Source organism: Centroberyx gerrardi, chromosome 17 (genome assembly GCF_048128805.1).
Source record: "Centroberyx gerrardi isolate f3 chromosome 17, fCenGer3.hap1.cur.20231027, whole genome shotgun sequence".
Taxonomy (NCBI): domain Eukaryota; kingdom Metazoa; phylum Chordata; class Actinopteri; order Beryciformes; family Berycidae; genus Centroberyx; species Centroberyx gerrardi.
In genome coordinates, this window is record NC_136013.1 from 8,078,102 (window position 1) to 8,100,601 (window position 22,500).

Genomic DNA, 22,500 nt, shown 5'->3' on the forward strand with positions numbered 1-22,500 from the left:
GGAGAAAAAAAACTTGTTTACAGCAGGACTATAAGCCAAGGGGCACTTTCTTATTTATAATGTGGAAGAGAAAGGAGCTGTGGGCTGAGATAGAGTGCACGGTAGGTACAGAAGGGTTTTGACTTTGTTGAAATATAAGAAAATCTATCCAAGTTGTGAGTTACCTCCCGTTTCCTGCAGTGTGCTCTGTCTTCTGGTTATCTACAATACAATCAGAAACAAAATGTTCTCTGAAAGCAGCACTTTGGTCGTAATCTTCAAATAATGTTTTTGGTGATACCGTCATGGAAATGTTACATAGAACCTGATTTGGAAAAGATTTGATGTTTCTATATACCTATTATATAGGTGAAATAGCACCACAATGCCCTCTTGAAGGTTTAGTACGATACCAAAAAAAGGGTTCCGCTTTGAACCTCTGGATAAGCATAGGGGTAGGCATAGGGATCGTAGTGCACCCCAAATTTCTGACATGTCCACAAAGCAAACTGGTAACATTCTGGATGATCAGATGCTATTTGGATAGAGCAAAAAGTGTAAGTTGAAGTGATCAGAGTTGCTTTTGGCAACACAATGCATCTCCATTTGATATATAGTAACTACGAAAAGTGAGATAAACTTTCACACCCAGATCCAACCAGGAAGTATGTGCAAACAGGTGGCAGGCATCTTGCATAGTAACATTACAAGAGGCGTGCAGCACGACAATCTGCATTTTGCAAGAGAAATCTGGTTCTAATGCCAGGTGTAAGTGTAATCCATCTTAATAATATATAGACACAATCCAGATACAAAACACCCTCTTGGCCAATTTATTTGTGGAAGCAGCAAAAAACATCAAGGGGGGTTGGATGTATCTGCCCAGTTTGAATTTGCATGATAATGCTGGTTGCAGTCAAATTATTCTTTATAGGGTGGTAGAGACAGGAGCTCCAGGCTGAGATACATTAAATAGCGGGAATGGATTTTACTTAGACATACTTACTTAGACCTTTACTTTAAATGTATGACAATTCCTTACATTCAGATACAGCAGTATCAGCAAAAACCCGCAGTGTTTTCTCACATCCAGGCTTCAGTTTTACTCCGCAGAACCAAACCTAATTGAACTTTATAAAGATTTACTTCTACTCACTAATAGTATTACTTTGTCAACAATATGCCATTAAATGACCACCACACCCAGCAGAGTTCTACTGATACTGACACAGTGGAAAGAAAGGATCAGAGCCAGCACCCTGAATTGATTTTCTTGTTTCAAATTAAGCAAAACACTAACCCAGAGGGCGTATCAGGCAGCAGCAATTGCAGGTACAACTAGTTTTGTTTCAGAATGAGATGTCCGTAATTTAAAAAAGAAACGTGATACCTTCGCTTACAAGATGATTGATAAAGAATAGCAGATAACTCAAGTCCTTGGCTGACAAAATGACAACACTTTGACAGACTGGATCATGCATATTTCTTGAAATATTGAATGATAAAGTCCAGGTAATATTTTCTTTTTTCCTAAATGGATGTACAGTGTAGCATCTTGGCAGAGAGCTCATCAGTTACAGTAACATGTTGTTGCTGTTGCACAACAGCATAAACTGCTCCACCTCTCCTGCGCCTCTGCCTCCTGTTAATCATAGAATGTGACTTGACAACTATTTGACAAAGTGCCCATCAGGCCCGTAGGCCAGGATGACTCATCCAGTATGGCTGCCACTCCATCGCAGTGGGCTGGCCCGAAAAGGTGCCCTTCGTCCTTTAATCACTCTATCATTGCTCCTCTTTACCTCCCCGCTCATAACTCATTCTGCACCGCTGCGCTCTCCACCTCTGGACCGGACCACTAGTCTTGGTTAGCCGAGACAAACAGAGTGCCATTCCTCCTCATCTCTCCCCATCGGCTGACTGACAGCTCTGACACCGTGAAGGGTAGGAGAAGACTTACTCCGCCACACTTCACCCCTCGCTTCCACGCCGCTCTCCTGATTTAAAGTTTAAAGTTCCCCCTGCGCTCAGATGCCCCCGTGCACCCACACACACACCCACACACACACACACGGTCAACATGCCTGCCAGCCCCTTGTTCCCTCCCCAGGAGGGCTAAAATCCCATCATCCCTCTCTGTCAGAGCCGCCGTTTGCGATCCTCACCCCATTAGCATAATATTCCCATTCCCTTGCCGCCTCACTCCTCCTGCATCAGACAAACTGCTCCGGGAATTATAGGGGGATATGTCTCGCTCACTCTCATTCTACTTCTTCTATATGACTTTCTCTCTCTCTCTGTCTCTCTCTCTCCCTCTATCTCTAATTCCATCCCATTCCTCTCATGCGCACAAACTCATTCTCTCTCTGATTGGGTCTTTGATTTCCTTCCTTGCTCTTTCACAAGTCAGTCTCATGTTCTCTCTCACCTTCTGAGCACATTTGCCCCCATACTTTCGTTCACCTCCTAAGCATCAGCCTGTCTCATTATCTATCTATCTATCTATCTATCTATCTATCTATCTATCTATCTATCTATCTATCTATCTGTCTATCTATCTATCTATCTGCCATGGCTACCAAACCAGAGCAGAGCAGACAACTCCATTAGAGGGGTGAGTGACAGAGGTTGCAAGGAGAGAGAGAAAGAAAGAGAGAGAGAGAGAGAGATCAAGAGAGATATGAAGGAGATAGAGAGTAACAGTGGGAGAGATGGAGCGTAACGCTGTCTGTTTTGGCTGGCTGGCTCAAACCACTTACCCCAATGATCTATAATGTGTTTGTATCTTGCGGTTTCTTCCCTGGAGGTGACACACACACACACACACACACAGCCAGTGTCTTGCTATGGGACTTAGATACAAGCAGACAAGCATTGACACCTAAGAGCAATGGACAGAACATGAGAGGAACTGGGCCAGACATGGCATTACAGTCAGTGACCTTGTGGAAGTATCAAACGTGTCTCGTTCTCTCCGTCTTCCTCTTAGACTGATTGCTATGCTGCTGCCACGTCACTGGACTGATGTGAGTGATGGAGGACTTACTTAACACCATCCAGCAAGGACAGGAGCAAGGATATGTCCTACAATTGTTGAATGGCAAACTGTGGCGCTTTTGTAGCCAATGTTGTACTGTATCGCCCCCTGTTGGCCATTTGGAAATCCTGTCCCACAGTGGTTCCAAAGTTTGGGTCCAGCAAAATAACAGCAAAATAGTTTAATTTCACTCTTTTTCCATTCATGAGCACAGTGAGAGAATGTATCATGATATTTTTTTTTTTCATCATAGGTGCCTTGCTCTCTACCTCCAGTACACAGTTATGTAATTATATACTGTATCAAAACTAACCACAAATTGAAGTTTGAAGTATTTGGCATGAAAAAGTTTGGTACGCCCTGCTGTAATCACTTTTTTTTTATTTGCCAAGTTTAACGGCTGCACAAGGAATTTGACCTGCTGACACGTTACAAGACAGCTACACGATACAGGATTGACAAACTAAGTGCAAGACAAAACATATTGACAGACAAGACATACTGTATGACAGTAGACTACACATAAACACACTACCAGTATACATTCAAAGCCGATTTGTTCCAGTGCTGCAGAATTGGCATAGCTGGTAAAAGTTGATGTGCAGAGTACTACTGGGTTGGTAGACAGCCTGAACAGTGTCTCAGGATGATATATAGATTAGCAGGGTTGCATCAGTCAAGGGTGTGTGTGTCTGTGTGTGTGTGTGTGTGTGAGAGAGAGAGAGAGAGAGAGAGAGAGAGAGAGAGAGAGAGCATAATGGCTAGGTGGGCTAATAGAAAAGAAACTTCTTTCTCACTTCTTTGCCTTTTTCTCAGCAGTTAACAGTAAATTAAGAATTAAATGGCACAATACATCTTTTTACATTTAGATTTCTAGATAAATCCAAAAATGTATTGGCTTAGAAATTTGGTTTCAGTAGTGTGCATATTGAAGAAATGGCACTGAGGAAATACAATGTGGCCAGCAGATGGCAGCACATCTCTTTAAAATGTGTCGGCTCCAAAACAAAACAGTTAATAATGCATATTGTATCTCTTGGCTGTCTGAGAGGGGCAGTGCGCACCAAACCTCTTAGAGACACAATGAAAGTGGGGGATGCATTTTTTCGTTTTTGTCTGTAAGTATCTGATTGGTTGAAAGTTTGAGAGTAGTTTTTTTCCCCCAGTGAACTTTCCCCTATAAAACTTATGATGATGAGAAAGATCCATTCTTCTAAAGTGCGCAACACAGCTCGACTGATGGAATTATTGAATTAAGAGGGAATTGTAAACGTTGCTGCTGGATTAACTTGTGCGGTGGAATATCAGTTCAAATATTAGGCTGCTCTCTGACTCTATAGCCTGCAATTCCAGATTTGTCTAATTTACCAAAGGTTAATTCTATTCACTTGGTCTTGCGGTTTGGTTCTGGGGTTGTTAACGGTTTCTGAACCCGCGGGACCAGTCTGTTTACGCACCGTTTGCGCCATGGCGAACTCGTGTCTCCAACTGAGCGGCTTTCTGATCAGCTGTATCGGCTGGGTGGGCATCGTGATCGCGACATCCACCAATGACTGGGTGCTTATGTGTAAGTACGGCATGAACACCTGTAAGAAGATGGACGAGCTGGGAGCCAAGGGACCCTGGGCTGACTGTGTCATCTCCACCGCCCTGTACCACTGCGTCAGCCTGACTCAGATCCTCGACCTGCCAGGTAGACGCTGCTCTCTCTACAGCAGGATAGTGGTTTATATAGCTAGATTTACATACATTTGTATACATCTTTTTTTTTAAATCAAGTAGTTTCTATGCAAGTATTTATACAGATTCTATTCTATTATGTCCTGTTGTTTCTCCCACTTTTCCTCTTGCCAGGACCTGCCATCTATTCATTTTTAAACTCCAAAATGAAATACTAGTCTCCATTATTCACTTAATTTTGACTTCTCAAAGTACATATTAGCTCTGTATTGTTGTGTATCCCCTCTTGATTATATAGCATTACCCACAACCTGCTGTGGAAATTGAGGTAAGGTGTGGGTGGAAAGTTTTTCTTATTGACAGTATCATCATGTGTGTTTCTACAGCGTACGTCCAGACGACTCGCGCCCTGATGATCACAGGTTCGATCCTGGGTCTCCCGGCGGTGGGAGTGATCCTGATGTCCATGCCCTGCATCAACCTGGGCAACGAACCCGAGAGCGCCAAGAACAAACGCTGCATCCTGGGAGGAGTGCTCCTACTCATAGTCGGTAAGAGACTGCACTTAGACTCAATTCACTAACACAATGGCACTAAAATGAGGACAAAAACTGAATGTCGTGGTCAGACAAAATGAAAATTGTAGCAGGACAAATTGTTTTACACTCACATGCACACGTACACCAAGATCCCGTCCCCACCCAACCTTCCTGACCCTGACCTCTCTTAACCCCAGCTCACAGGCTTATGAGGTGCTGAGAGTAAAGGATGCAGCATATGACTATCTTCCTCCCTGGAGTGCACACACACACACACACACACACACACACACACACACACACACATACACACACTTAGCCTACATGTTCCCGGCAGTCGATCCAACCCTTCCCCCCCAGACCCCATGCACATTCCACTCCTCCACCTACTCTCATCCACACCCTGCCTATAGTCCTGATCCACATGGAAACCCATTCTCTGAGCTGCCCAGTTTACTGTGCTTATAAATATTTGTCCCTTGCTGCAGCTTTTTCCTACGCCCATGTAACACCCAAATTAAATTTTTAACACCTGTGACCAACAGTTTTCCAGTAACCATGTTGTCCATAAGAAAACAATTTCCAACACCTATATCCCTGACACACAAACAGCCAATAACGATATTTATGCATGTTTCTGTCCACTTTTGTGCAATTGGGAATGCACATATAATCTATGTATTGATTTTCTATTCCGTCGCACTAAGGTTTTTCACACCAGGGAGGATTTGTGTGTGTATATGTGTGTGTGTGTGTGTGTGTGTGTGTGTGTGTGATTGAGAGAGAGAGAGAGAGAGAGAGAAAATTGCACAGTGGAAAAAAAAAAGAATCCACTTGCCGTATTCCCTATCACTGATTCCACACTGGCAGCAAAGCTTCCAAAAAAAAATATTTTTAGTCCCACTTTAATTATTTTTGCTAACTGTAACCTGTGAGTGCCTGCGATCCGCTCTTTTTTTCTGGAATCGAATTTTTCCATTCTGGCACCGTATATTCAAATTTCATTGGTGTTAAAAGGATTTCATACTGTTGTTCTGTGCTAGTTTCTGTGGTAGTCCGCACCGGCAGGAACTTAAAGGTACTATTCCTATCAGCTGCACAGGGAATTCAATATTTGTATAGGTCTTACAGCAGGCTAAGCCCCTCTTCTGTGGTTCAAGGCAAAGCTTACATAACACCCTTAATTCTTGCTGCGCTCTTTCTGTCTGTCTGTGGATCCCTTGTGTTGTGTGGAATATACAGATGTAACAGTAAAAGCCTTATTTGTTTACATGCCTCCTGTACTTATCGTGTCTGTATCAAACTATGAATCTGTCTATGCCCCTCTTTACCCCAGTGCAGGATATAGATACACATAAAGCGTAGAACCATCACACTATGCTCCAAAGTCACTTTCAAGACAACGTTTCAAGCCATCAGGGTTTTGGAGCTTCATGTTTAGAGACTTAGCTTCAACCCAGCACCTAAGAAGATACTTCTATAGATGTGCATAGGCCATCCTAGTACTAGAGGGCTCAGAATCATGGTCGAGGGCGAGAATCATGATAGGCTAACGAAAATACAAAATACATGTTTAGATTTGGTTCAACAAAGATAAAATATGTGGCTTGGATGGAATCTGTGAATGGGTAGTGGATGTGTACCCAGGTAGTTTCTTTCTTAGACCCACCTCTCTATCTGTGCTGTGGACGAATACTAGTACACAACCATTAGTCTCCCCAGCCCTGTGTGTGTGGTCATTCAGAATATACAGTACATGTGCATAGGTTGCTTTCATTTGCACCATTTGGGATCCCCAGTTTAATTACACTATACTGCATATCAAGCTGTCTCTTCCCACCCCTGTGGGTGGTGATGACACAGCATGTATATGTGTATAGGTTGCTTTCAGTTACACCATTTTGCATCCCCATTGCGATTACACTATCTGTCAGTCTTTCTCTTCTCAGCTCTGTTTGTGGTGATGCAACATACAGTATATGTGTACATATTTGTTGCATTCAATAGCACCATTTTGCATTCCCAATTTAATTACACTATCACGTTGTTGCTTCCCAGCCCTATATGGTGATGCAACATGTATGTATGTAGGCCTATATGTAGCTTTCAATAGCATCATTTTGCATCCCCAATTCAATTGAACTTTCTATCTGTTTCTCCCCAGACCTGTCTGTGGTGATGTAAAATGAGTTTATATGTAGCTTTCAATAGCATTATTTTGCATCCCCAATTCAACTGAACTGTCCTTCTACCTGTTTCTCCCCAGCCCTGTGTGGTATGGTGTCTACAGTCTGGTTTCCCATCGGGGCCCACCAGGAGCACGGCCTCATGGCCTTCGGCTTCTCCCTGTACGCCGGCTGGCTGGGCTCCGTCTTCTCCCTGCTGGGCGGCTCCCTCGTCACCTGCTGCTCCTCAGACTCCTCCTCCTCCCGCTCCTACCAGGAAAACAACCGCTTCTACTACGCCAAACAGGGCGGGGCCAACCCACCGGCCCCCTCCACCAACCACGCCAAGAGCGCCCACGTCTGAGACTGGAGCGATTTGAATACCAAGCGGATGCGCAGGGGACTGTAGTATGTATATAGAGACACACTGAGACATACATACACACATGCATACACACTCAAACACACACATTCGCATACAAATAATTGCAGTCATGTGCAGACTTATACAAGGACAGATTGAGACACACACGCACACACTCTTGCATGTTGCCTGTGCACAGATACATGGTTTATGTGCAGGAAAATACACAAACTCTTGAATGTGCACCCATAAACATACAGTATATAAAAGGGACATTCATACATATGAGCACACAGAGCAAAATGACAGCACAATGTTTTTGTCGGAGCTCTTTTTCGCCACACGATGGATTGTCGTTGTATCACAGAGCTCATCCCCCTGTCTCCTCTTGAGGGGCGTGGCATGGACTCACCCCACTGTTGCATAACTGTACAGGTGTCTGAATAACTGCCTGCACAGAAGCCTGGGGTCCTAATCACGATGCCTTTCTGGCCTTGTGGACTGAGCTATTGATTTTCTATATTACTTCTATTTTTCTACGTAGATGTACCTAGAGATTAAATCTTTGAGTGCCTTTGTTTATAAATATGTGTGTTTTCTGTAATAAATACAATACCATGATCCCTTGTTTTGATAAGAGCAGTGTGTGTCAGTGTTATGTTTTGGTTATGAAAATGTGTCCATTAACAGTTTTTTGTAAGATTATGAACACTGATGTTTTTTTGACAGTATTATACAAGTATTAAATCCATTTGCCACTCGGCCCATGGAGTGGCAAACATGATAAAAAGTAGTGCTGTTTCCCTATCAAGTGCTACATGACTCTAGACTGATAAGAGCGTATATTTCACAGCACTTGTTCTATTTCTGAAAAATATGCAGACTTCAGCCAGCAGCCCTCCACTGTGTGTTAGGACCAAGTGTTGCATATATTCTAACTGTCATTCTTGGCAGAAAGTTAGTGTTTTGTGCCATGGTAGTGCTGATTAAGAGTCAAATTATGCGTACTTGGCAAAGTTGTGTATACAGTTATAGATATCTGTGAGTTTTAGATTCAGATCAACAAAAGATCAGCTTATTAGAGAGCACAAAACTTTCATTTTTTGGCTCATAACTCTCATCTGATGGTAATATTCCTTAATCCACAGTTACTTTGACACATATTCTGCTGTAACTAACTTTCCTCTGGTTCCTTTTAATATTTTGATCAACGCTGAATTCTTTATATAGTGTGTCTCTATAAGCAGGTCTGTAGCTAAAGCAATAATTTCAATAAATTCAATAAAAGCAATACATTCTATATAAGCAGGTCTGTAGCTAAAGCAATAATTTTACAAGTGTGCGTGAAAAATCCAAATTACAAACGTTGTACTAGCTTTAAGGAATGTGATGACTTGAATGTTCAGTAACTCAAAACTTCTCTGAACGCAGATGGAACCTGATATTCCCCAGCTCACGAGTCAGATCCCTACCGCAGCAGTGTTAGCCACGGTTATTTATTGTGATAAGTGTTCCACTGACGTGCTATTGTTTGATTTTCTGTAATAAAGATGAAAGGATTTTAGCTGAACACTGCCTTTGTGTCTTGACCCTGAGTTGACTCCTTATTGTCTCAATAAGTTACTAAGACATTCTCATCCCATCCATCTTTTTCTCCCCTCTTGGTCCTAAATTTAAATTCCATCCAAAAACACAATAAGTGCAGAATGTGAACATTGAATGTAACATTTGTGTGTGTGGGTGTGTTTGTGATATAATCACTAATCCTAGGCTGCGCTAGTCCATCTTTCCCTGGGACGTCCTGTCTGTTATCGCTATAATGTCACAGGTTGGTGATGTAGACTGACCTATGTGCGTGTGTGTGTGTGTGTGTGTGTGTGTGTGTGTCTTTGTATGTGACATCAGAGATGGAAAAAGGGTAAGGGAGAAGGGAGAGGAGATTGTGTGTCTTTTTAATGGAAACTTACTGCTGCAGCTCGTGGTCTTTTGTTTGAGTGTGTGTGTGTGTGTGTGTGTGTGTGTGTGAATATAAGCTGAGGACAATGAGATAACAGTAATTGTTACCGATGCATCATATCTGTGATGTGACTCAGTGACCTTGAGATAGATCAGCACAGAAGAGTCTGTCCCTGAGACACACTCAGCCACACACTGTACTTACCCCCTACAGACGCACACACACACACACACGCACACGTGCACACACACACACACACACACACACAACACACACACAAACAACACACACACACAGTGGGAGGAAGATGTGAAAGAGTAACTGTGTGTTAATTAAGTATGCAACTGAGAGAGACATGTGTGCATGTTTGTGCGTGTGTGCGTGTGTGTGTGTGTGTGTGTGTGTGTGTGTGTGTGCGTTTTCTGTGTGATATGATGTTGTTCCAGGCATAGAGCCATCCTGTCCACAGGACGCTAGTGGGAGGGTAGTGAGGACCCAAGCTGTCCTCTATGGCTGGAAGAGACTGGTATATACTACCATATATAATACGCTACCATGTTGCTACCTGAAATCCATCATTTCAAATGCATAGATGATTCTAGCCTCAACAACAAAATCACATTGTAAACAAAGGTCTTGAGATTATTCATAACATTAATAGTCCCCTGTAATAAAGTGATCAGCTCATTTTAGAATGAAACTCTTTGAACACGAATAGAGAATCTTATTTTTAAAGGGAAATTCCACTCTCAGATACTAAACCCTTACAGTTATATATCATCAATCTGTGATGCTCAATTTGTTCCAGGAGTTATTTTGTGTTGTAATTTTCTTTTCTGGTGTACCCACTTTCTCCTCAACCTGGCTTCTACTTAACTTAGCAATTTCTTACTTTTCCCAGAATGCTCCTTTTGAGAAACTGGATCCTTTCCATGGTTGGCAAAACATGAGAAATATCTGGGTCATGTCAAGTTCAAAATCAGATTTTCTTTTCCTGTACGGTGCATCCGGACTCGCGGTCACTCAAATTGGGCTTGAACTAGAGCGTGTGGATATAATAGCATAACAAATTGTGTATGCATGTGTGTATCCATCTGTGTGCGCTTATATCTCTGTGTGTTTGTATTATATTTGTATGATGTATTATAGCAGTTCAGCCTGTTGTCAGTATCAGAAGTACACAAGAGCAGGGAGCTGTCAATAAATGAAGAAGCCCGTTTTTGGTATTTGCAATAAATAACTTTCATTGTTGCATGGAGGCAATATCAACAACTCAGCAAAAACAGTGCACCCAGGAGCAAAATAACCACACATATGGAAGAAACCATTAAAAAAAACATCAACATAAAAAAAAAAACAACTACATTATACAACTTTGTACCAAAATATACAGAAGAGAAAAGGAATATCTAGTTTTTTTGCGAGGGAAGCCAATCTCAACAAGTCCGACACACACTGACGGGACACTTGGCCACGGCGGGACACAGAGCACAGGAAGAACATGGCACGCCTTCTCCGAGACAAAATAAACAAATAGTAGCTGACTTTAAAAGCAATAGTGGCAATATTTGTTTATGCTTGTGGTTTATCTCTTATAGAACTGTATTAAAATAGTTTCTGCATGTTTTTTTTTTGTCGTATTACTGTTATTTAAAGTAGTTCATCCTCTTATGCCTAAACCTTCTACGGTCCTACTGACGTCTAGAGTAACTGTTTCAAAATCCTTCAAAGGAAAAGATTAAGCTTTATAACTGAGCTTTATCGTTCTACAGAGACTACGGTTGTTAAAAATATATTTTTGAGCGGCTTCTCCCAGGCTTCCTTGAGTTTTGGACAAAAACACAGCAAGTGGAGGCTGATAACTCCGCCCAGCTCTTTTGTACGCAGCCACCCAAGGAAGGCCTGCGGACGCGAAACGGCTGTAGAAAAATACTTCTCTTTTAGTTCTCTCCTCTTTTAGTGTTGTACTTCTCACTGCTTTATGTCCACGCTGTTGGACGAATACATCTACAATAGTCATTGGAGTATAACAATACTTTGAAGGTCTTTCAATAAAATACTTAAAACCCAGGATTTAAAAAAAAATTATCGGTGAGCTCTTGACCAACCAAGACACTATATGTAGTCACTGTGAGAAAAAAATAAATAAAAACAAGTCATTTTATATATTATATATTGATTTAAATTAAATGATACAGACATGAGTAGATTATCAGCAGACCCCCAAGTAAATTGTTAGCTCTGTTGTAACTTAAGTGTCCACTTTGATGAAAACTAGTGTCCCTCTATGTGAAAAGTAAACAAACATTGTGGACTTTGGCTTGCGTTGTAAACAGAGGTTGTGGTTGAGAAGAGGGGTAAATAGGAAGTAGGTATACTGTAAGTGGGTGAGGGACGAGGTGAGAGGCGTCACCCCCACACCCCAGAGTTTGCTACATGTTCCACTCCCTTTCCAAACAGAGGCCTGGTTCCCATGCCTGGGTGCCGAGCTCAGTAAAACAGGAGAGAGCATACACAAAGATATGACTCGCAGAAATATCACCTTCGCTAATACAGCCTTGAGTTGTAAAGTAAGAAAGGTTTGGGTTTGAAACGGAGGAGGATAGCAGAGAGATACATGCCAGTTCAATCCATTGATAAAAAGGCTCAACAATGGCGTTACTGAAGCTTACTGAAGGCTTGAATGGGTTGGATTTAGTGCAGCTGTTAAACTCTCAGAGCTACACACGGTCCCCAGGTATGAGAGCCAAGCCCGTGTTTGGATCTGGCTTAGGTTTGTAGAGTTCTATTATGTCTCGTTGCGATCAGTCCTCACATGCAAGTACAACATTTACAATCTGGGCCTCGTGCGTGAGAGCATGCTACACATTCACCAGACAGCCACATTGAGGCGCAGGCGTGGACCACGAACACACATACACACACACACACACACATACATGCACTCACACACTCTCAGACATAATGCATACACACTTAGCAGATAATATAAGTCAACTGTACAGTCCAGTGTAAGAGGCATGGCGTCGCCTGAAATCCCCTTTCTCGTTTTGGCTGAGCTATGAATGCAAAGCAGTTGGGTGTTGGGAGGGCGATGTGGGTGGGTGAGTGCGAATGTATTTTGGCTGGGTAGTAACGGCAGAATATGTGTGTTTTGAATGTGTGTGAGATAAGTAGTGTGCAATGTGCTTTGTTTTTGGGGCATCATAGGATACAGTCATTTCACTGGACGACACCAAGCGACACCACAGTTTCCTTCCTGCATGAAGGGAACTGTGGGTGGTGAGGAGTGGGGTACTGGGCGGTATGGGGTGTGGGGGGTGCAGAGGTAGGGTGGGGGTTTAGCGTGGCATCTTTAGATTTAGTGCATTAGACAAATAAGGCTTCCCTGGAAGGGACCAATGCAGCAACAGGGGGCATGAGGAGAGGGTAGAAGGAGGACAATCAGGGCATACAGCAGCAGCTATTGTAGAAATGCCCCCACCCTCAACATAACAACATATGCTATTTGGTGTATGCCGAAATCCCTTACAGTGCCATGAGTGCATACATTCTTAGCATGGTTGGCCCATGGTTGGGAATCAAAGCCTATAGCCCTGGCAGCATCAATTGACATGCTCTACACATTGAGCTATACAGGACCACGATTTGATTGATTTGATTGATTTTCACAATACCTCTTAGGGGGGAAGCAACAGTGCAGCTAGCATGTAAAGAATGGGACTTCAACACTAGCTACACCCATAGACAAGGGAGGGATAGAGAGGTCCACTCAGTCCAGTTTGGGCTTCCCTGGTTGGAACAATGCCAGAGGGAGAAAAGTAAAACGATCCAGTGACAAATCAGGAGAAAGACACCAGACAGCCTGGGGTGAAACAGGAAGTAATGGATCTTCAGGCCATAGGCAGCGGGAATTGAACAGATTACTGTTCCAAATCCTGACTGAAAACCAATCCTGGCTCCATCGCTTGTGAAATCCAGCGGTAACCCCCGGCTGACATGGCCTGATGGATATCAAGAGGAGAGTGAGGAGGCAAATAGATGGAGGAAGAGCTGGGCTGGAGGAGAAGAAGTAGTGGGTAAGTAGAAAATGCAAAAAGGGAGAAGACAGGGGGAGGAGAGGAGTGAAAGAGGAAAGGAGGAGAAGAGAATGGAAGAGAGAGAGAGAGAGTGGTGGAAGAGGAGGTAAATAACAGGATTGGGGTCAATTAGCTTTCAATTTACTCAATCCAAAACTGAAACTCCAACTAACTTACTAATGACATTCATTCTCAATAATAGCCAATTATTCTCTAGGACAAAACATTTCCAGTTTTTCAATTGTGAAGAAAATCCATTTCCTGAATTGAATGAAGTGAAAATTAATTCATTCCCAACCCTGGTATACAGCAAGAGCTGCATCAGTAAAGAGAGAACCAGACAGCAAAGACAGAACGGAAAAATTATACATTCCACACAATAAACCATGCAGGTTGTCAATCAGGATTCAAGCTATTCTCTCTCTCCCTTCTACCTTCTTATCTCTCTCACTGTTTTTTAGGTACACTGATGAGCTGACACGTCGTGTTGCAGCGTGAACTGTTTTGGTGCGGGTGGATGTTTGACCTTGTTTTTGAGCTTCATGCTGGGGCAAAGAGTGGGAAGAACGAAACCAAACAATATACCTACGCACACACAACAAAACAGCCTGAAAAAACACACTTCATATCTACACACACAGATATGAGAATGGATGTAAAAGGTGGAGTTTCGTTGCACACACCCTCACACAGGCAAAATTAAAGTATAATACAAACATAATACAAACTCACATACACATAGATGAAGGCACTATTGCAAGCAAAGTCCAAGTACTATTTGTGACAGAAAACATCAATACCCTTCTCCCAATCCACTCCCGAGTCCCTTGGGCTAGATGTTAGGGTCAGAGGAGACAGGTGAAGACAGACAGAAAGGCCTGCCAGCAGTTTTCGAGTACTAAAAAACTGTTTTTGTGTTTGTGTGTGTGTTTGTGTGTGTGTTAGTGTGTGTGTGCAGCTGGTTTCCTGTCTGTTGAAGATGTGAGGAGCAGAGAAAGTCAGACCTGGACACAGGAAATAGCCTGGGCTTGGCGAGCTGACTTCCCAGCATCCTGCCTGTCTATATTGAAACAGAGGAAGAGAAGCGCTGATTCATCTCTCCCTTGCTCATCACTCTCTCCTCTCCTGTCTCCCTTAAATTCTAAGGTATAACCACTTGCTGATTGTTCATTACACCATGTCGCATGGTTCGCAGCTATCTTGTGAACCATGTCATTTTCCCCCTATTCCTAAGTCTGCACTTTTGTATCTGGCCTGCCTTTGTGTGGGATGAGGACTCTGGTAAGTGAATAACAAGTGACTGTGACAAGAAACACGACCTTGACATCCACATTTGCTGTGTGAGCGGGGGAGCCAAGCGTGGCAGTGATAGGTGAAAGAAAAACAGACCCACTGCCGAGAAACAATCTAGCCCAAGGGTTAGACACACAAACAACCACACATACACACACATGCATGCACTCACACACACACACACACACATGCACACACACACACACACTACTGTCCCCCCCTCCCTTCCCCCAGGCAGCAGACAAGGCAGTACATTCAGGGCAACACAGAGTCAGTCCCTTCAGAAATCCATCGGATCCTCCTCCGCTAGGCCGTGATTGGCAATGGTCCTGCCTCCGCCTTTCGATGCCGTCCCGTCGCCTTCGGGCTTTCCCTCGGGAGGCGGGGTCAGCCCCGACCCCGCCTCCGGCGCGCCCCAGGGGTCGTTGCTAGGCGGGTAGAAGTCGTCGTCGAACCCGCAGAAGCCTTCGTCCACGCCCTGGTCGTAGCGCTGGTAGGTGGAGGCGTGCACCTCGTTCTCTCTGGCCGTGATCTCCAGCGTACTGTTCCACATGCCGTAGCCGAAGTAGATGAGCACGCCTTGAGGGACACACACACAGAAACACACATATCAACACACACACACACATGTGCACACATTCACATAACCACACAAACACACACAGTGTGTTAGAGCTTAATGTACGGTTCAAGAGTTCAAACGCACACTTCAAAATAAGGAAAAACATTAAAATCTGTGTAACCATAAAAATAATTCATCCAACTCTGGGTGAGTCATAAGAAGCAAATCTACAAGCACAGTAAAAACCAAATGTCTAGCAAAGTGCGCTGCACCAACACAAATGATATGCTTGACACCAGACTCCATTACTGTAATTCTGCCTTAGCACAAGCAGTAAAACACTACAAAGAAAAACTAACAACAGGACTATAGTGGTGAGATGGACTACATCCACACTGCATTTACACACATACAAGCACACACACACACAAACACAGATGCACACATACTGTAGATATGAGTGGGGCAGGAAATGAAAGGGACAGAGATTCCCACTTTGCTGTTCCATAATAAACACATACTCACACAAAGTGATAGAGTGACACACATATCAAATCATGGAAAGTTCAACTGTCCAGTATCATAGGAATAACGTGAATTCTGTCTTACAAATTTGAAAATAAAAGTGGAAAAAAGACGAAACACCTAAGTTGTAACATGTCAACTCCATCTATGATCCATTGCACTGGGACGCTTACCGAAGAAGCACCAAATGGCAAATCGTATCCAGGTGATGGCAGACAGTTTAAGCATGAGGTAGACGTTGACTAGCATGGCCGAAGCGGGCACAAAGGGCACACAGGGCGCCATGTAGGGCAGCCGCTTGGGGTTCTCCGGCTGCTGGAGGATGATGATGATGAGCAGGGCGAGGGAGATGATGAGGAGGATTAGTAGCAGCAAAGCCCACCAGCGACCCTCCCAGATACTGCTCGCTCCTGAGAGAGAGAGAGAGAGAGAGAGACAGAGAGAGAGAGAGAGAGAGAGAGAGAGAGAGAGAGGTTTATGTTGGTAAGTCAAAGCAGAAATGAATATATTGTAGATAAATAGATTGTAAATCAATATACATACATCAGAGGTGTGACCAAGTTGAGCCCCAAGTCAGTCTCAAGTCTTGAGGCACAAGTCCCAAGTCTGAATGTAGACTACCAAGTCAAGTCCAAGTCAAGTACATGTCGTTAATGTCAAGTCTCAAGTCTAACTGTAGAACACCAAGTCAACTCAGAACAAATCAAGAGTCTAGTATTAATTTAATATCTTAAAGAAACAAAATATCTAGGACTTTTTAATGCAATATGGTTTTAATAGGATAAAAACTTGGTAAGTGCATCATGAGTTTGATTTGAAAAATCAGTTTCAACTTCAATAAATACAATCATTCCATACAAACCATCAAAGTACAAGTCAAAGTCAAGTCCCAAATCCCCAGAACCCAAGTCAAGTCAAGTCTCAAGTATTCTCTTCATGCAGCAAGTCAAATCTCAACCAGTTAAAACTGTAACTCGAGTCTGACTTGAGTTCAAGTCATGGACCCGGACTCCAAGTCATGGACCCGGACTCCAAGTCATGGACTTGGACTCGACCCCACCTCTGACACACATCAATATACACTTACACTGTACTGTAAATCCATGACTGACTTGATTAGATAGTAACAATCTGTATCTATTTTGACAAAAGTAACACCTTCCTGTCTTCTCACCGAAAATGATGAAGGAGCAGAAAGCGAAGGTGAGGATGAAGAGGAGCAGCACACACACAGTGACTGTTTTCCCTGTGGCTGGAGTCGGCCTGTCCATCTTGCCTGGCAGGCCCAATCTGATCCTCAGGGTGTAGTAGCGTGGTCCAATCAGCTTCTTCAGACGCCGCGACAGCCCGCCCTCCGACTCCTCCGCTTCAATGCCGGTGGTCATATCCACCGTGCCGTAGTTTGGGTGGCTGGCGGTGTAGGCGGTTTTATCCGGTTTGCCAATCAGCATCTCGTTGTCACCCAGCGACGGCAGGTTTTTGGCCCCGCAGGTGTTGGTGGGCGGGCCTCCGTACTCGTCGGCCTCGCTGGTTGGCGAGCAGGCGTCTTTCTCGCACTCGGCCAGAACGCCTTCCTTCCTCTTGTTGTTCTGCTCCTCAGACAGGAAGTTCACAAAGCCGTGGATGTCGCCCTCAGGTTGGTAACGTAACAGCAGGACACACAGACTCACCTGCAGACCAAGAGGAGATGCCTTGATTTTTCACTTTGTAGCAGAAAGACTTGACCTTAATATCACATGAACAAGAGGTAGGCATCCTTCTTTCTATTCTGTTCACTGCCCCCAAGCTGTGAATTTTGTTCTCTTACATCTGTCAGAAGAGCAACCACTCAATCTCATGTGATTGTTCATATTTACCCAGCAAACATTTCCTCAACCTACGTCGAGGCCAACAAGTCTAATAAACGTCGAGTCACAACGCGACTTTATTTCGACCATTTGCAGACATGACAGTATATAATCTTAGGGGAATGGTGATTTCGAGGAAAACGTGTTTTACAGTGGTGTAACCGAATAAACACTGTATTTAATTACCAGGATATCATTTTGTAACATGAGTGCGAACGGTAGTGTTTACACATGAATCGCAAAGGTTATTATTCTAAACACAGTATGCTATCATGTGGCCAATATAGGGGCTAAAATAGGTTTATCTTTTATTCCAGCATTTCCTCTAGCTGCCTTTATATTAACTATTTTTCCTTGCGCATCAACACAAAGTAATCCCTTCGGCCTCCGACGCATGCGGCAGCGAGATCAACAGGGGAGGCGAGCTGGTCAGGTGAGTTAACAAAAGCCACTTCGATTTAAAATGCAAATGTATTTGCACAGATGTGTTATGCTTTTACCTTTTGCATTCAAAACTTTGAGATTGAGGCTACATGGCTTTTTTTCTAGACAGCTGGTTTTCGTATTTGTAAATAAGAATTGGGGGGTGTAAAACACAGCTAGCATGCTAGCTATGTGTTCTGTAGTGGAAAATGAAACATGTGCATATTGATTTGGCACAGCAGTTTTCCCGTGCATTAATCCTGTGAGTTTTTTGTTGTTTTCCGGACCCACTCTTCTCTATTTTTCCTGTCTTTATTCATTATACCGGGGGTGGGGGGTGGGGTGAGGTAGCTGCTGATGTTGCTAGCTAAATGGAGTTGGTGTAGCCGACAGAAAGCCCTTTAAGCTGGGGCGCTAGATGGCGTTAATTTCCAACAGGCGCCTCCACCGTTGACAGTCAAAAAATGCTCCAACATCAGAAGAGGCTCTGGAAAGATGAATATACATTTTTTTTGTTGTGCCTTTTTTGCAGCTGCTGTGAAGAGATGGAGGTGAAGGCCACAGAAAACGAAAAAGCAGCCATAGGACTTCACCTGAAACATGCACCAGCAAGGACTGGGGGACGGGGTTTGGGATTTGTCTCAATAAACAAGCAAATGCAACATTATTTTCAAAAGGTTTTGTGTTTTCTTTATATCCTGAATGCTGTCTTGTTGAAGAGTATTATGTAATGTATTTATGCTTTCTCTATGCCCTAAATGGGTTAAAGATTTAAAGTATTCCATAAAAAAAACTACAAGGTATCATAGAAAGATGTGAATTTTAGCTTAATTCTATTTTCTTTCATAACTATGTGGGTATTTAGTGGCTTCGCTTAAAAGTAAATTGTATATAGGTTGAAATGTCATCTATAAAACATTGAAACGACATGGATTGATGTCTATGAGCCGTTGGTCGAAACGACGTGGGTCGAAAGACCAACATCAGAAAAACTTTCATATCCACTAGACGTCATGTCGACCTCCAGGACCAACGTTGATTAGACCTCTGATTGACGTTGAAATGTTTGCTGGGTAGTTCTACTTTGTAATAGTTGTTCCAATGTATAATAGCCTGAGGTGGGATAGTTGCATGATAAGGAACTTCAATAGGACTTCCACAGTTTTCACAGTTCATTGCATTCTTATATTGTGCATTTTCAGTTTGCAACATATATAGAAGGACTGATAGTAGGGCTAAGAAGGAAAAATGCAACCTCATTGGTTCCCATGAAGACCAAATAATTTTAGATTGTCGGTCAGCCATATGTCCACTGTCAACAGACTGGAAAATCCTAAGAATAAACCCTTGTAACGCTGACAGGGGTAGAGACAGACAGGAAGAAACGCTAGCGAGTCAGCTGCACCCTGCAAGCACCCAGATGGTCTGTGTATATGTATAGCATCAGCACCCGTCCACTCACCAGGGTGTAGGCCAGCAGGGTGCCTATGGACATCATCTCTATGAGGTCTCTGAGGCTGACCAGAAGGGACAGCAGGGCGGCCAGACAGCCTGACACCACACAGGCCACAGCAGGGGTCTCTGTGTAGGAAGACACATTGGCCAGGAACCTGCACATAGACAAAATATATATACGACTAGAGCGAGACACAGTAGCGCGTTTCATCCAGATTGATATGAGAAATAAACAAAACTGAAAAACTGTCTGACTGTGTGTACTGACTTAAACAGCAGGCCGTCCCCAGCCATGGCGTAGATGACCCTGGGCATGGGGAACAGGGAGCCCAGCAGAGAGACGGTGAGCCCGGCGATGGAGCCCACCGCCACGATGTACTTGGCAAACATGCAGCCGTGCATGGCGAACATCTCCATCAGCGGGGCGTCCGCATCGATCTCATTGTATGGCACCATCAGAGTCAGGATCACAGAAACCTGCGGGGGAGGAGGGTTAAATACAGACAGAGAGTGGGAGTTAATAATGAATAGTTCTGCTCTAACATGCTATATATGCATTTTGGAAACAAATATCCACCTGAAGTTCATCATGAAATATTGCTAAAATGTAGAGGATCCAGTCTGTAAAAGTGGTCTGTCAATTAAGTGGCATAATTTGTTTAAATTTTGTGTTTTTTGTAACAGTAGTTTTCGCTTTATTCAAATGGTGGAGACCTCATTTTTAATCAAAACTTCAAATTAATCCTGCATGCACACTTTTTCATTCTGACTTTGCACAACACACACATATCACAACACACAGCACAAAGGCACATAAAGTGCATCAAATGCAAGATGTGTATGACTTGTGTTTCTCTCTCTCTCTCTCTCACTCTGCGTGTGTGTGTATATATGCGTGTGTGTCTTTGATCCTTGCATCTGACGTGTGAAATCATGCAGGGCCATCTGTCACAGATAGAGAGTGTGCTGCAAAAGAGGGGGATTTGGATGAACAGATTATGGAGGAATAAACACAGTAAGAGAGGGGGAAAATGAAAAGACTAACCCTCACCGAGAGAGAGAAAGAGAGAGAGATCAGTATTCCTTCGTTGCCTGATGCCCTTTAACCCCTTGTCCAATCCGGGCACGGGCACTGTCCCTTTGCACTGTGTGTGAGGCTCTGCTGTCCTTGTAAGGTTAGTGTGTGTGTACGGTGAAACCAATGTCACCAAGAGAAATTCCAGCACATGCGTTGTACTTCACGATTAAAGTGATTCTGTTTCCTGAGCTACATGCGGTAGCTATCCCCGGAAGGAGGAGGAAGTCATTTCAAAACTCTTACACGGTGAGACATGGGTGATGAAAGAGAGATAGAGAACGAGAGAGGGATAGAAAAAAGATTTTGGAGGATGAAAAACGGGGTAACATAGAGAATAGAGATATGAGAGAGAGAGAGAGAGAGAGGGAGAGGAAGACGGGTTATTTGAAAAGAAGTCGTAGTTGATGATGCAATCTTGGCCCCGAGGCGATGCTGAAGAAGTCTCAAACTCACTCCTGATAGGCTGCCGTTCCATGGTACCCATAGCAACAACCATCCAGCATGAACGTGTCAAAGTTAGAAATCTGCTGGGCTCTGCATGCAGAATATGTAATGATCTGAGATAAGATACTCACATGCACAGCTGCACTGCAGGGGGGAGTGTCTTGAACTGAGTGTGGGTGTACAGCTTATAGGAGATTAAGACTCTATGTCCAGCTGTCAAGACTTTTCTTGAATTTTAGGGTATGACCTCAAATCTGTATTCATTAATAAGCATATAAGAAGTGAAAGGTAGGGCTGCAGGTGACAGCATGAATATGAAAGCTGCTAAATAATAAAGCAGGTATAGCTCTTTCACAATTGTTGGTCATCTTGAAATTGAAAATGAGAATCAGCGGGAGAAAAATAGGGAGTTTTCCTGAATGCCGTTGACTCCCTTGTTATGGCAGACTCAGACATTCCTCCCAAATCAAATCAAGTGTGAACAAAATGACTAAATGATAGACCAATGAATTTCTTCTCTGTTCAGCAGTCAGTGAGCAGACTACATTTCTGATTAACTTTCATTTCAAAATATTAGGAATTGAATTAGGATTTATGATTGTAATGTTTTCCAGTAGTCATTGTGATCATATTTATTTGTGAAATAGCACTTTTATAGGGAAATATTGGAGTCAATGAGCCAAGTCATGTCACTCCAGTATCACATTGTGCATGCCAAAAAATTCACAACAGTTAACAGAAATCTGTTCAGTCGCTGCAGTAATACTGTGAGTAGCCAGAAAGTGTTTTGCATTCTTAAATGTCCTCAAATCACGTTGAACCGTAACATTTGAATCCTGTATAAATTATAATTGAATTCGGTGGATGCAAATAAAGCATTTAGTGTATTAAGTGTTTGTGTGTGCCTACGTGTTTGTGTCTACAGTGTGTGTGTGTGTGTGTGTGTGTGTGTGTGTGTGTGCGTGTGTGTGTGTGTGTGTGCGGGGCTACTCACAGAGACGTAGGCAGTGAGGCAGGTGATGAGCGAGGCAGTGATGGCGTAGGGGATGGAGGTGTTGGGACTCTTGGCCTCT

At 43.3% G+C, this 22,500-nt stretch overlaps 2 protein-coding genes across 3 annotated transcripts in view; one reads left to right on the forward strand and one right to left on the reverse strand.

Moving 5' to 3' along the window:
* The first annotated feature begins 4,081 nt into the window (after positions 1-4,081).
* cldn11a (claudin 11a) lies at positions 4,082-9,326 on the forward strand. Of its 2 annotated transcripts, XM_071911597.2 has the most exons (5): positions 4,082-4,134; positions 4,461-4,709; positions 5,083-5,247; positions 7,502-9,011; positions 9,074-9,326. In XM_071911597.2, the coding sequence occupies exons 1-4, from the start codon at positions 4,113-4,115 to the stop codon at positions 7,762-7,764; spliced, it is 699 nt and encodes a 232-aa protein (XP_071767698.1). In that variant the 5' UTR covers positions 4,082-4,112; the 3' UTR covers positions 7,765-9,011; positions 9,074-9,326. The 2 variants fall into 2 exon arrangements, with proteins under 2 accessions (XP_071767698.1, XP_071767700.1); XM_071911599.2 differs by lacking the exon at positions 4,082-4,134 and having other exon boundaries at positions 4,265-4,709.
* Positions 9,327-15,373: 6,047 nt separating this feature from the next.
* slc7a14a (solute carrier family 7 member 14a) overlaps positions 15,374-22,500 on the reverse strand; it is a 12,436-nt gene continuing 5,309 nt past the window's right edge. The window contains exons 4-9 of the mRNA XM_071911576.2: positions 22,422-22,500; positions 20,174-20,382; positions 19,913-20,060; positions 17,355-17,850; positions 16,354-16,590; positions 15,374-15,672 (exon numbers count right to left, since the gene is read on the reverse strand). The exon at positions 22,422-22,500 is cut by the window's right edge and continues 68 nt beyond it. Coding sequence (XP_071767677.2) covers positions 15,374-15,672; positions 16,354-16,590; positions 17,355-17,850; positions 19,913-20,060; positions 20,174-20,382; positions 22,422-22,500 — 1,468 coding nt within the window. The remainder of the gene's footprint in view (positions 15,673-16,353; positions 16,591-17,354; positions 17,851-19,912; positions 20,061-20,173; positions 20,383-22,421) is intronic.